Below are 13,166 nucleotides of genomic sequence, written 5' to 3' on the forward strand. Positions count from 1 at the left end.
TCTCATCGTGGAGGATGAGCAGCTTGCATAAAATCTGCACAAAAGTGTTTGCTTTCGATGAAAGAACTGTGAGTGACAAGAATAAACACAAATAATAACCATATCTTACTTCACAATGGAGACCTGGGGCTTTTCTGGAATGTCATCGCTATTTACAGTCTGAGTCTCGTGGCCAGTGTGAGATCACAGCACATTGAACATGTGATCTTGAAGATGAGAGATGGTTGATGAACACATGAGAGTAATGAGGCTTGAGAAAGTTATACATCGTGTGGGCTACAAACTACACACAAACTGGAAGATAATCCATAAAGAAGTCATAAGGACGAGGCCATGAAATATATTCATTTAGGCTACACACCATGGGTCAAATAAGAACGCTAAAATATAAATACTTTATTGTCACTGTAAAACATTGTCAAACAACAGTCATCATTGAAATGCAGTTTAGCAACTCTCTCAAACTAAGACTATAGATGCTCTCTCTGCAGACTCGGTATTTTAGGTATTAAACTGTAACAATTTCAGGTCAAAGTCACCCAGGGAAATTATTGCTGTAGCAGACCATTCCACTGTTCAAATTCGTGTAGCTGCGTCTGTACACCACAAGGTGGTAATATTACTCTTTTAGTTGAAGTACCCCAATTAAACAACCGTAACATCTAAGTTTTCTGTAATGTTTTGTATTTTATAGAATAGTCAGAACCATCTGTTAAATTAAGGGGGAAAACTAACTGGTTTGTCAACAGCCTTTGATGTCTCAGATCTTTCTGCTGACTGCTTGGGAGCGAGGTTGAAATACTAAATGGTTTAAGAAAGTTTGCGTGTTTGCTTTGATGTCTTTTATGTAAAGAAGTCTTGCTGTGGAAAAGTCTCGCAGAGGTGGACTGTATCATTTTTTTCGTTCCGAAGGCTCCAGCAACCATAGAATGAAGTGAATGAAGAAGTGAACGGCAGGAAGTGGCAGCGAAGGCAGCTCCACACCTTTCCGGTGTATCAGCGCCGCGACCGAATCGGCTTTAAGACTGCTACTGGGAGAATTAATCGAAAGTCGGGGCCAGAACTGAGGTAAACTGTTGTATTCCCGTTCATAGATGTAACCCGAGTCTGTCGATGTTAGTAATGTTCTATCGTGTCGCTTATTTTGTAACAGGATCAGGCTGCGTCGTTGACGCTAACTGTTAGCGAGCTAGCCGGCTAGGCTAGTTAGCTTGGTAGCCGTCATTAGCGGACATAGGCACATTTGGGATGCCTGCTTGACACTCCTATTTAATCTCCTTACAGGGGGGCGAGACGTGGACTTTCCTGGTTGAGTGCATGTGTTGCTGAGTCGCCGAGGACTTGCTTGTCGTGGAACTTCGTAACCGGGAAGGTGAAGTTAACTGACGCAAAGCGTTGGCTGATATTGCGTTAGCCGCAGAAAGCTGCTTTTCTTACCCGGTAGTGCTGACGGAGAGCCGGGGTGCAGCCGGTCAAGGGGCGCGTCACACGTCGCCCGAGGGACTTCACTGCGGCGTTTAGAGATACAATATCTCCTTTTTGTACACCACAGGCTGTTGCGGAAAAACACCCTTTGGCCGATTCGTGCCCAAGAATGCCCATCGTGCAACAGCTGCTGCCAAGTTTGTAACGAGTAACGAAGCATGGTGTGAAAAGGCCCCGCTGACACGCTGTGCTCCTTTGAATGTACAAGTCCATGCGCCAGACAGCATAGCAAGCAAGCTTTTGTAGTTAGACTCACCATGAGAGTGTATTTCTAACGTTGCTATTGGGAGTCATGCTTTCACCAAAAAGCCTGTAATTGAACTGAAGCTCCTCTCTAATAAGCAGAGTGCCCCTGCCTGATTTTGTCATTACCAGCAAGGTATATATGCTGAAGAGTTGAAAATGGGGAAAGTGCTCTCGAAGATATTTGGCAACAAGGAGATGAGAATATTAATGCTTGGACTTGACGCCGCCGGAAAGACAACAATTCTCTACAAACTGAAACTGGGACAGTCCGTCACCACGATCCCCACAGTGGGCTTCAACGTGGAGACTGTCACCTACAAAAATGTCAAGTTCAACGTGTGGGATGTCGGCGGCCAAGATAAGATTCGCCCCCTGTGGCGACACTACTACACGGGCACCCAGGGCCTCATCTTTGTTGTGGATTGCGCAGACAGGGATCGCATCGATGAGGCGCGGCAGGAACTCCACCGAATCATCAATGACAGGGAGATGAGAGATGCCATCATCCTGATATTCGCCAATAAGCAAGACCTTCCCGATGCCATGAAGCCACACGAAATTCAAGAGAAGCTCGGATTGACACGCATCCGAGATAGGAATTGGTATGTTCAACCCTCATGTGCGACCACGGGTGATGGACTCTATGAGGGCCTGACATGGCTAACCTCTAATTACAAATCTTAATGATTGAGTGCTGACTGTTTTAGGTCAAAACTATAATAAAGTTGCAAAGAACCTCTCCAATGAGTATGGTTAAGTACAAATTGATTAGCCTCATTTATTTTTTAATACTGCAATTACCCCATGACTAATTTATCTGCAGATTGGAGTGCTGGTTTAAAATGCTTGTCACATGTAGCAGACAACTAGCTCAACATTTTAGGACTTATTGAATATTCAAAAAATTGGTTCGATTGTGGAAGCCACAAACAGTTCACCACCTTTGCCTGTTGTTTTTCCTGTTTTCTATGATTTTTCCAATGACGCTGAATTTTTCTGCATTCTTCGGCTGGGGTTCTTTCTATTTTTGCTTGTTTTCTGTTAAAGGAGATCTTGAATGCTTATGGACCTTGACCCAGTACTATGGTGAATAGTACCTGTTTGAAAGGTATCAGTTACCGCAAATGAGAGTATATCCCCATTGCCATCTGTCTTGACTTGAGAGAAGAAATACTTCATTTCATTAGCCCTCTCGCTCAATTCCCTCATGTGGGCTATATAGTTAACTGATGTCTCATGTCTTGATACCTAAATGTGCTGAGTATTCAACAAATGGGCCTCCAAATACTCTTAACATGCTTGTTGGGATGTTTTTTTTCAAGTTTTGGGGGAGGAAACACACACTCTCTCCAAGGGAATGTCCTTCAGCTCAGAGTTCCCTCAATCTGATATTGATTAGCCTCAGTATTGGGAATTAATATAATGGCCTCTATCTGTAGCATGAATTGCATCAAACCCCCACCAGGGACCTGTCATGCAGTCAGAAGTGTGCTGCTGCTCCTGTTTTGATCAGGGTGGGGCGAGGGATCCATGTACAGACCTTGTCATTGTAATGTCTTATTAAAAAAAGTGATTTCAAATCCATGTCTTCGTAATGTTACTTTTTACCGAAACAACAGATTTGACCGCATTGAACAAACCGGATGCCTGCCATTACACAGGCGGCAGCTATTAACTTCCCAGACCAGTGAGACTTCATAGAAACCTCAAATTGAATGTTTCTGCCCACCATGTCCTTGCCTCTCAGTGAGAGAATGTCCAAAACAGGAAGTTAAGACTGTTGGTCTTTGATTGTTTGCATGAGAGTGTGCGTCACTGTACAATGTAATGCTGCATTGTTTATGCTGAGACCTATGGGATAAAAATCAGTTCACTGGAGCATCGTAGTTTTATGTTAGCATTTGCCTTTCTGCACAACAATGGTACAAAGTTGAACGAGTTAGGTTTAATATATTACTGATTTAGGTAGATAGATTTACCCCACTGCGATTGACTGGCAACCAGTTCATGGTGTCCACCGCCGACCGCCGATGACAGCTGGGATAGACTGCAGCACGCGCCCCCCCCCCCCCCCCCCCCGACCCTTGTGAGGACAAACGGATCAGGAAATGGATGGATGGATTTACCCCATAGTCTTTGCGAATTGCAACAAAAGTATAGTGGATTCAAAAAGTCTACAGACCGCTCTTGAGGTGTCATTTCTTTGCGGGGGAGGTGAGGACAATAAAATGTCAACCATTAAAGGTAACTAACTTGTTCTACTTATTTGATGAGAAATTAAATATTTAAAACGGCCAAGATAATGTGGTTCCATGAGTGCACACCCATCTGAGGGTGTGGCTGTGTTCAGAATTAACCACACCCATTGAAACGTTTGTAAAATGGGAGTGGACTTGGCACGCACCTGCGACAATTTTTTAAGTGTCTCTTGTAGCGCCAAATAAAATTCTGATGTTTTCATCAGCATTTTCTGACATTTTTGTTTGCAACATCTTACAGCACAAGCTATGGGTCACTGGGAGTGATTGTTCATTCTGTGAATGTAAACTATAGTTTTAGTTTTGGTTTTATAAAAACATTTTTGTTTTGATTTATTGTTTATTTTGTAAATGTGAACTTTAGGTTTTATAAAAACATTTTTGTTTTGCTTTTATTTCATTCAGGAAATTTTTGTTTTCAGTTTATAAGTTATTTATTTTTATTAACTAAAATGTCATTGATGCTGACTCCCATTTAACAGTGAGCGTGAATGTGATTGGTTCATTGTCAATATAATATTGAGTCTGAAGTTAATCTGTGATTCCTGCTCCAAATGTGAAGTATTTTGGCTTCAAGTCTTAAAATGCTAAAACTTGTTGTAAAACTGACAATGCTGTACAAGTCACTAGTCAGCAGCCTCCAATGGTTAAAAATATTTGCACAAAGCATTCACTTTCAAGGGATGACTTGATTGATTTCTTCCAGGCATGAGGAGGGAATATTATTTTGAGGCCTGACAGTGATCTGCAGTTTCATGCAGCGTTAAAACGGCCTAACAGGAGTTACAAGAAGTGAGCATTCTTTGGGGGTTTCATTTCCCTCATCACTGCTGACCTCATTAAATTATTGCAGCTTAGGCTGCTGCTGTTGAATAGTCATTTCCTTCTCCTCCTTATGTCTTGTGCTAATGCATCATATTAACACATCACATCAAAGATACTTGGTTGATTTTCGTCAGTGCTATTTAAAAAGATTCAGCTGAATCTGCAAACAGACCATATTCACATCTGTGTCCTCACAAATGTCAAAATTTTGCTTCGTTGAATACAAAGCTATTATTCTGTTGCCTGAATGGCAACAAGTGGATACACAGGTTAATTCCACCTTCTGCCAGCTAATGGAAGAGTATTTAATTGTTCTTCTTAGCAGGTAAACGGCAAGATCTCTGTTGCTTGCATTGACAAACAAAATATGCATTATCCATCCCTCCATTTTTATCCTGCTTATCGTCATGAGGCAAGGCAGCCTAAGCCTTTATACCGTATAGCATATTTCATACACAAGGCAACTCAATGCGCTTCGCAAAGATGCAGCACATTTTGGTCGCGTATGAGCTGGAGCCGATCCCAGATGACTTTGTGTGAGTGGACAATTATTCGGACACCAATTGCTTGTCTTTGCGCTCCACGCTACAATGGAAGCCTGGGCTGTTGTTCTTGTTTTGTTTGGACTGATTTCAGTGTGGGCAACAGGGTGAAGGAATGATTGGCAAGTGTGCCTTAGAGTGCTGAGATTTGGGATCGAGCCCTCCTGTTTGAAGTTTGCATTCTCTTTTTGTACTGGCTTCGGTTTTCTCTGTACTGTAGCTTCCTCCCACATTACAAAACCATTCATGTCGGGTTCAGTGAAAACTTGAAATTGCCCACTTGTGCATACACACAAACCACATAAATGTCATATTGATGTGGCTCAAAGCTGTGCCTGCGTGCGGGTGAGAGTTGTAGTCATGTGGTACATGTATACTGATCATATTTTGGTCTATCCTCCACTGACCATGCGCGTGCATTTTATACATTTTCATAAACTGTTTTCGGAACTAAGACTTACAAGTGCACTTTTTGGACTTCCTTTTTGAGGTGTTTTCAAGCTGCAACAAAAGTCCCTTGTCATGTAAACAACCCAAACAAGTTATTTTTTAAATCTGTTTTTAGATTAAAAACAGTTTCGAGCTCAAAAATGACCCAAAGCCCAAACCACATTTTTTTAAATCCATTTTTGAATGAAAAGTGTGTTGTGTAAACAGCTGCTTTATTGGCAACACAATCAGGACCCTCAGTGGGAGGACAGAGACTGCAAGTAACTTTTATACAACTCTAGAGATGAGTTTCCCGGCATTTTTTTCCAATTCCCTGGGTGACAGGAATGCCTTCCACTTCTTGAGAGGAAAGGTTAGCCATCGTGAAATAAGTCTCATGCTTTTTGTCATTGACAGGCAAGACAGAATGAGGCATTTTGTTCCAAATGTGATCTATTTTTTCCTAATTCATGCCTCTTCCATTCCACCCAATTTAACTGCTCTAGTTAAATTTCCAATCCAGTTTTGTTTTGGGTTGACCACAATGCCTGTTTATTGGTTCAGTTACTATGACAATGGCCTGATGGGACGTCTGCTGCTGGTGCTCTCAGTGCCACCAAAATGAAAGAGCGGACCACAAGTTTCCACTGAGTTCCTCAATGCTAAAAGTAAAGAGGAAGAGCTGCTGAAAGTTTCTCCCACTCTTAATCCCTTCTCCTGGGCAATCTTGCTTCCCCTTTCAAAAAAACTCCTCTTATTTTCATTGCATTGAAATTTGAAAGGGGGTGGGGGGGCTCTTTTAACCCAGTTTAACAGTCTTCTGACTGGCGTTCAACAAAAAAAACAACCCATAAGCATCAAACAGCTGCAGCTCATTAAAAACACTGCATCTCGGTTTCTGACCAAAACAAAGTGCATTAAGCAGTGAGCTTGCTTAGCTTACAGCTAATTGCTAATACATTACCGCAAACAATCTGAAAGCTAGCTAAGCAGACAGTTAAGCAACATAATATACTGTACATTTGATGATTTCAACTACAAAGCAGGCTATGTCAGTACAAAAATAATTATCGCAAAGAGAATAATTTTCTTACCTCAAAACATACTTTTCACTTTCACATTTTGCAACCTCTGCTTCAAGACACAGATTTTTCACATAGAGCAAAAGTGAGCATATGCAGAGTCGATCATGGGATTCCGAACTTGTTCCTGATTGGAGTAAGTGACCTGTGTTATAACTGTACCTGGTCTCCCCTAAAGTTATTTCTGACTTGATGTATAACTGCAGGATTTGTAATGTTCAAGCACAGAGCCAAAGCATGTTATTATCCTGGTGCATTTATGTCAAGATTTCAGCAGAGAACGCCCACCCTACTACAGTTTACAAAGGTAATGATTATTCAGACAGCCTATATCCCCAAGGACAGAAAAAATGGCTCTTTGGTTTGGTTAGCAAGCCTGAACGTTTATCTTCTTTTCATGGGAGCTGTAAGTACCGGTAACAACTTCTGGCAGCTGAAAGTTGTTTCAGGTGCCCGATACTCAATGTCACAGTTAAAATATGAACATAGTCCAATTTTTTCTCAATATTTGCTCAACGTGCATCTTGAGCATAGATTTATTTTACTTTTTAACCAGTGTGAAAGGGTGGTCTTTGCGCAATGGACCAAAACGCATTCCTTTCATATCTCTTTCAGAACGTTACTTGTAATCTTGTATTACGAATTCACCAGAGTAGAAAATGATCATACCTTGTTGGATTTCTGTTTGACATAACCAATTTGGATTCTAATGGATAGCTGGAAGTGTTTGTACGAGCGTTAATTACATGCTTCAGGTCAGTAATCATAGTCATCATAACACGTCTATAATTGTAGACTTTTCTTCTCTTTAAAAAGCAGCCACATTCAATCCTTAAGCATCACAGATTCTATTCATGTAAAAACATGACATTTGTCCACATAGTTTAACTGGTTAGTCCCTGAATTGTGTTTATTCAGTTGTAAAACACACACACACACACACACACACAAACACACACAGTCAAGGACGTCACAGACAAGTATTATCAGTCTTGCTGTGAAAAAGAGGCCACACACACAGTACAGTCAATTCAGTGGACTTAAAGAGCATTCAGTAAAAAAAAAAAGTCAATCTTTTGTATGTCCGATGTATTCGACCGAGAGGTTACACACACAGCACAAAGTGCAAATGGCATCTGCAAGGGGAATCTCATTTTGGCTTCCTAAACCGTCTCATCACTCAGCTACTTGCAGTTCAGCACCCGCGGATTTGCGTATTCAAGGATTTTTGTTCACTAGCTTTTAAATATTCTTAAAAATGTGTGTGTGGGGTGCGGGGTGTTCCACACATTTCCCGTTTTTTTTCATGGAAAATGCATGTTGGATGTTTTTTGAAAGGATTTTTAAGGATTCCCCCAAATTATACCTTGAACGTTTGAGGCATATAATTGTCCAAAATGTTTTGTAAGATAAATATTTTCTGATATCATTTAGAGGGAACTAAGAGGCCTCGTCCCAATTGATTAAATAAGCATTGTTTCCCCAATATTTTTGAGAAATAATGCAGAAGGGTCTTAAAACAGGAGCGCATACAGTATGTGCAAGCACGTGTTATAGTGTGCTTGTGTGTACTCACTAAACTGCAACACGGCTGTCTTTGCCGCATCCAAACCATCCTTAGGGTCCCCAGTGTGTGTGTGCGTGTGTGTGTGTGTGTTTGTGTGTGTGTGGCAGGTGAACCATTATATTCAGTCCGTCAGGCTTGCTAGCGCCATACACCACTCAAAGCCATTAACAATGACACATTTCATTACGTAATCGGTGAGCGCACTAATCAAATGAGTTCCAGTGGAGCTCTGACCGTGTCCGTGAGGCATTCATGAGAGCATTTATTTGAGTTGAGTCATCTTTGGCACGTGAAAGAGCAAGAGATGATCCATAAGGGTGTAGTTCTATGCACTTACACAGCTTTTTCTATCTTTAACTGTCCCGGTTAGGTTTCTATTTTGAAGCCAAACTTTTAATATTGAGAGAATGACTCTTCATATGGGGAGCACAATATCGCTTGGCTCCAGGAAACATGATGCTAATGATGATGACACAAAGGCTTCGGTTTGTCACTTGACTGTGATGCAGCAGAGTGGTGCTGCTGCTCACTGTCGCACGCACTCCCTCGCCCAGCAGTTTTATTTTGTTTTTCTATGCAAAATAGACAGAGGATGTTGTGTGCGCTTCACAGTGCAGAGGTACCGGGTTCGATTCCAGCTCCGGCCTCCCTCTGTGGAGTTTGCATGTTCTCCCCGGGCCTGCGTGGGTTTTCTCCGGGTGCTCCGGTTTCCTCCCACATTCCAAAAACATGCGTGGCAGGCTGATTGATTCATTCATTCATCTTCCGTACCGCTTGATCCTCACTATGGTCGCGGGGGGTGCTGGTTGAACACTCTAAATTGTCCCTAGGTGTGAATGTGAGTGTGAATGGTTGTTCGTTTCTGTGTGCCCTGCGATTGGCTGGCAACCGATTCAGGGTGTCCCCTGCCTACTGCCCGAAGACAGCTGGGATAGGCTCCAGCACCCCCCGCGACCCTAGTGAGGATCAAGCGGCTCGGAAGATGAATGAATGAATGAATGAATGTTGTGTGCGTAGCATAGATGGTATTTGGAACTCAAACCTGTTTAAATAGACTGTGGTTTGAAATCTAAAGAACTACCATAGACCGTGATAAGAAGATATCCTGAATCAAGGAAAACTCAATTATTTCATTGATGAATGTGCACACCCGACGCGTACTTAGTCGACGCTTACTGGGCTGTTAACTGACATTTTATTCGATTAAATTGTCAAATTTTCCACAAAGAGCACCATCTGTGGGCAGAAACCGCTGCCATTCTGCCTCCAGGCAACATGTACAACACATGTCCAACAATGTTTACTGACAACACACATCATCGCTTCATAGTAAGACCCCCTCATTTAACTGTGTTCCCCAGCAGTGTTCATCAAATTAGCCAAGACTATCGCAACACTGTTGGAATTATTTTGGGAAATATTTATGAAGGCGAGGACACGAGGGAGATTTTAGTTTCTAAATAATTTCACTGATAAGAGAGTCAGTAGGGAGGCAGCGGGAATGCTGCACTGAAAAGCAACGTTCCACTTTAATCTCCAAATGATCCCGCTTGCCCCAAATCAACCCCCAAATTTTCTTTACAATAATAAATTTTATGCATGCCAACTATTCAAATGAAAGCATTCTTATTGGTATTGTGTTTGTGGGGTACGAGTTAAGCAGTAAAATTCCCCCATGTTCCTGTCAATCACAGGGGGGGGGCGCACATTTTGGCACTTGCTGTGGACTGCAACGACATCGCATTTGCTAAGGGCTTTAGGTAACAACCAATCATGGCACAGCTTCATAAAACAGGTGAGCAGTGTGTGTGGGTTTTCTCCAGGTACTTCCACTTCCTCCCAAATTCCAAGTGAAGACTAAACTGACTGGGTGTCAATGATTGTTTCTCTTTGTGGCACGTAATTGGCTGGCAACCATGCCAGGGTACAGCCCGTTTCCTGCCCAAGTCCCCAAGGGTTGGAAACAACTCATCCAAGACTCTAATGAGGAAAAACGCGATAGAAAAAGGATGGATTGTAAACTGTGATATATATCCAAGGACAGAATTTTCCTGGTGCGCATACTTCATGTAAGGGTGATGTTCACGTTGAGATATTGTGATTATTGCCCCACTGTTTATTTCATCTAAAACTCAGGTTCACACCGGTACAACACAGTGATAGCCCAATGTTCGCATTAATCGCTTTATTTGGCCATTGTTGCACCAGAGCTCATGAGTGTAAACAGTGAGGTGCATTTAAAGACTGGAAAGTGCCCCCGCATGCCTGTGGCCGAGTCGGATATGCTTCACGGTTTATGCTTGTAAAAGAGCCATAATCATGCGTACCATCTGGGACTTGGGCTGGAATTCCCCTCGCATGGAGAAAAAAAAGACTGGCAGAACTGTGATTGGCACGAAAGTTGTCATTTGCAGCACTGACTTGAAGCTTAGATAAATAAGACAGTATGGAGGACACATTTTAGTCCGTGACTGGAGCCTCGACATGATGTTGAATTGACAGTCATGTGACTGATTAAAATGACATCAAGGGAAAAAAACAAGCAACAATCTCTGCTTCATCATGAAACTGCAGCTTTATTTAAGATTCAAAACGGAGCCACACTTCTTTTTAAATGGCAACTATTGCCCCCTAGTGTTACAAGTAGGCAATGCTTTAGTTCCACTACAAACTCATGGCGTCCACACATGGAATAATGTCACATAGAAACATGACACCAAAATAGGTGCTTATTGTGTACATTATTTGCTATTACAGCAGCACAGAGATTCTGGGCATCTTTTGTGGAGTTATATACATATATATCTCCGTGTTTGCGTGGGTTTTCTTTGAGTACGTATATTCCATTATCCTCCAACATTTGAAAAACACTGTTATATTTATTGATGACTTTTCCAAGTGACAGATCTTAATTGAATGTGAGTGTGAACTTGTGCTGGTCAACTAATCGACATTTAATTGTGATTTCGATTTGGGCATCTCACAATTCTAAAAATATTATAATGGAAGACAAATTCTTAATATGTGTTTGGACATTGCTGCATTGTGAAAGCACGCTGAAAGCGCCGTTTTGCTTGAGCATCAAGCGTGTCACGAGTGTTAGTCTGCGTTCACTGAGCTTGCCTTAAGCTTTTTCATTACACCTCAGTTGGAGGTGATATAAAAATTCATTAGAAAAAACATTAGAAAACCATTTCCACACATTGTATATTTAAATACAAGACATATTCCATTTTACAAACATCGCCTGTGCTAATGAGAGCAGTTAATAGGGAATTTCATTCACCCGGTAATAAAAAATTAGCATCAAGTGGGAGTGAAATTCCTTCAAACAATGAATATTGACAAGCAAACACTGCAGTAACACATTCAGACACATACCGTAATATAATTATTTTTCTTTGTGAGCTCTGAGCTTGGCTGGCAATCAATCCAGGTTGTATTAGGCCAAAGAAACAATCTATTTACATACAAACTCAAACTTTTTTCTTAAAATGTAGGATGTGAATGTCTGGACTGCTAAACTCACTATCGTGTTTGCTCAAAGGGATTTCTTCACAGTTGAAGCTTTGTTGCAGCAACTAAAGGATGAAATAATAAAGGACATGAGCCATTGAGTGCCAAGACCCAATACTGGATTTGTTACATATTCATGCATTTATATTTACATGACATGGCTCTTACATGACATGGCTGACATGGCTCTTACCTCAAAAAACTGCTTTTCTACTTTTGGGTTGATGCCCTCAGTGCGTTGCTCATAGCAACAAATGATGCAGGTCTCTGGTCCACTGAGCAGCTTCAATGTTTCCACCAACGGGGTAACTGACTAGGTGGGAATAAATGAAAGCATTTGAGAAGACGTTTAGTGCAATGCTGCATGTGGATATGATAAAAATATGCAAAATGTAAATTTAGACTTCTATCTGTAACAATACCTGTTTGTAATAAATGCAATCCGCCATAAGGACATAGTTTGGATGTGGAAGGAAACCAGATACATCTTCACCCCTGCGCAAAAGAACACCTCATACTTTAAATGTAAGTACCGAAACACAGACAATCACCTACAATCAAGCATGTAAATATGAAAAAAAAATAGTACAAACCATTTCAGTACCTTGTTAGTTATGGATCCACCACTGATGAGAGCCCGATTGCCTTGAATGTTCACTTTCAGGAGGGTCTGCAAATCTTCTAAGTCTGTCACATTAACATTAGCCCTACGGGAGTCAAGACAGTGAACCAGGAATTAAAAGACATTAATTGGGTAAGCCAATACCGAAGCGGCCACTATCCACGGTTCATGATACTACAGGAGGTCTTTGGTTGACAACAGTTCATAGGGCATCATAGGGCAAAATCATCCGATGTGTACATAAATGGGAATTTTTTATATGAAAAACACATTTACTCCATATGTATATATGCTACTCACCCCAATGTTGCTGCCATCAAACCAACGACCCCTGTTCCAGCTCCGAGCTCCACCACTCTTTGGCCAGCCCATAAATTCACTCCTGAGGACGGATCGTAAAATTGTTTTGTTTCTAAATATTTTGCGAGAACGATGGCCGCATCCCACACCACGCAGCCCACGTCCCCCATGTAACATTGGCACACTGTCAAGAGAGAACCGTCGTTTTTCTCGATTTGTCTCACAAAATAGTTGTTGTCCTCTCCCTGCAGCGCCATGTTGGATAAACCCAAGCGGAAACGGAAGTTCACCGGC

The 13,166-nt window shown here is 41.7% G+C and overlaps 2 protein-coding genes across 3 annotated transcripts; one reads left to right on the forward strand and one right to left on the reverse strand.

Annotated features, from left to right (window-relative positions):
* Positions 1–672: 672 nt before the first annotated feature.
* arf6b (ADP-ribosylation factor 6b) lies at positions 673–3,311 on the forward strand. The gene is made up of 3 exons (XM_052086986.1): positions 673–1,068; positions 1,285–1,372; positions 1,553–3,311. The coding sequence occupies exon 3, from the start codon at positions 1,888–1,890 to the stop codon at positions 2,413–2,415; it is 528 nt and encodes a 175-aa protein (XP_051942946.1). The 5' UTR covers positions 673–1,068; positions 1,285–1,372; positions 1,553–1,887; the 3' UTR covers positions 2,416–3,311.
* A 6,688-nt stretch (positions 3,312–9,999) lies between these two features.
* On the reverse strand, positions 10,000–13,161 carry vcpkmt (valosin containing protein lysine (K) methyltransferase). 2 transcript variants are annotated; one of them, XM_052087024.1, is made up of 5 exons: positions 12,873–13,161; positions 12,544–12,657; positions 12,373–12,445; positions 12,144–12,263; positions 10,000–10,414 (listed from the first exon to the last, which is right to left on the reverse strand). In XM_052087024.1, exons 1-5 carry the CDS (start codon positions 13,127–13,129, stop codon positions 10,403–10,405), a joined length of 576 nt encoding a protein of 191 aa, XP_051942984.1. In that variant the 5' UTR covers positions 13,130–13,161; the 3' UTR covers positions 10,000–10,402. The 2 variants fall into 2 exon arrangements, with proteins under 2 accessions (XP_051942984.1, XP_051942983.1); XM_052087023.1 differs by lacking the exon at positions 10,000–10,414 and adding an exon at positions 10,991–12,015 and having other exon boundaries at positions 12,873–13,160.
* Between the last annotated feature and the right edge of the window lie 5 nt (positions 13,162–13,166).

Source organism: Hippocampus zosterae, chromosome 14 (genome assembly GCF_025434085.1).
Source record: "Hippocampus zosterae strain Florida chromosome 14, ASM2543408v3, whole genome shotgun sequence".
Taxonomy (NCBI): domain Eukaryota; kingdom Metazoa; phylum Chordata; class Actinopteri; order Syngnathiformes; family Syngnathidae; genus Hippocampus; species Hippocampus zosterae.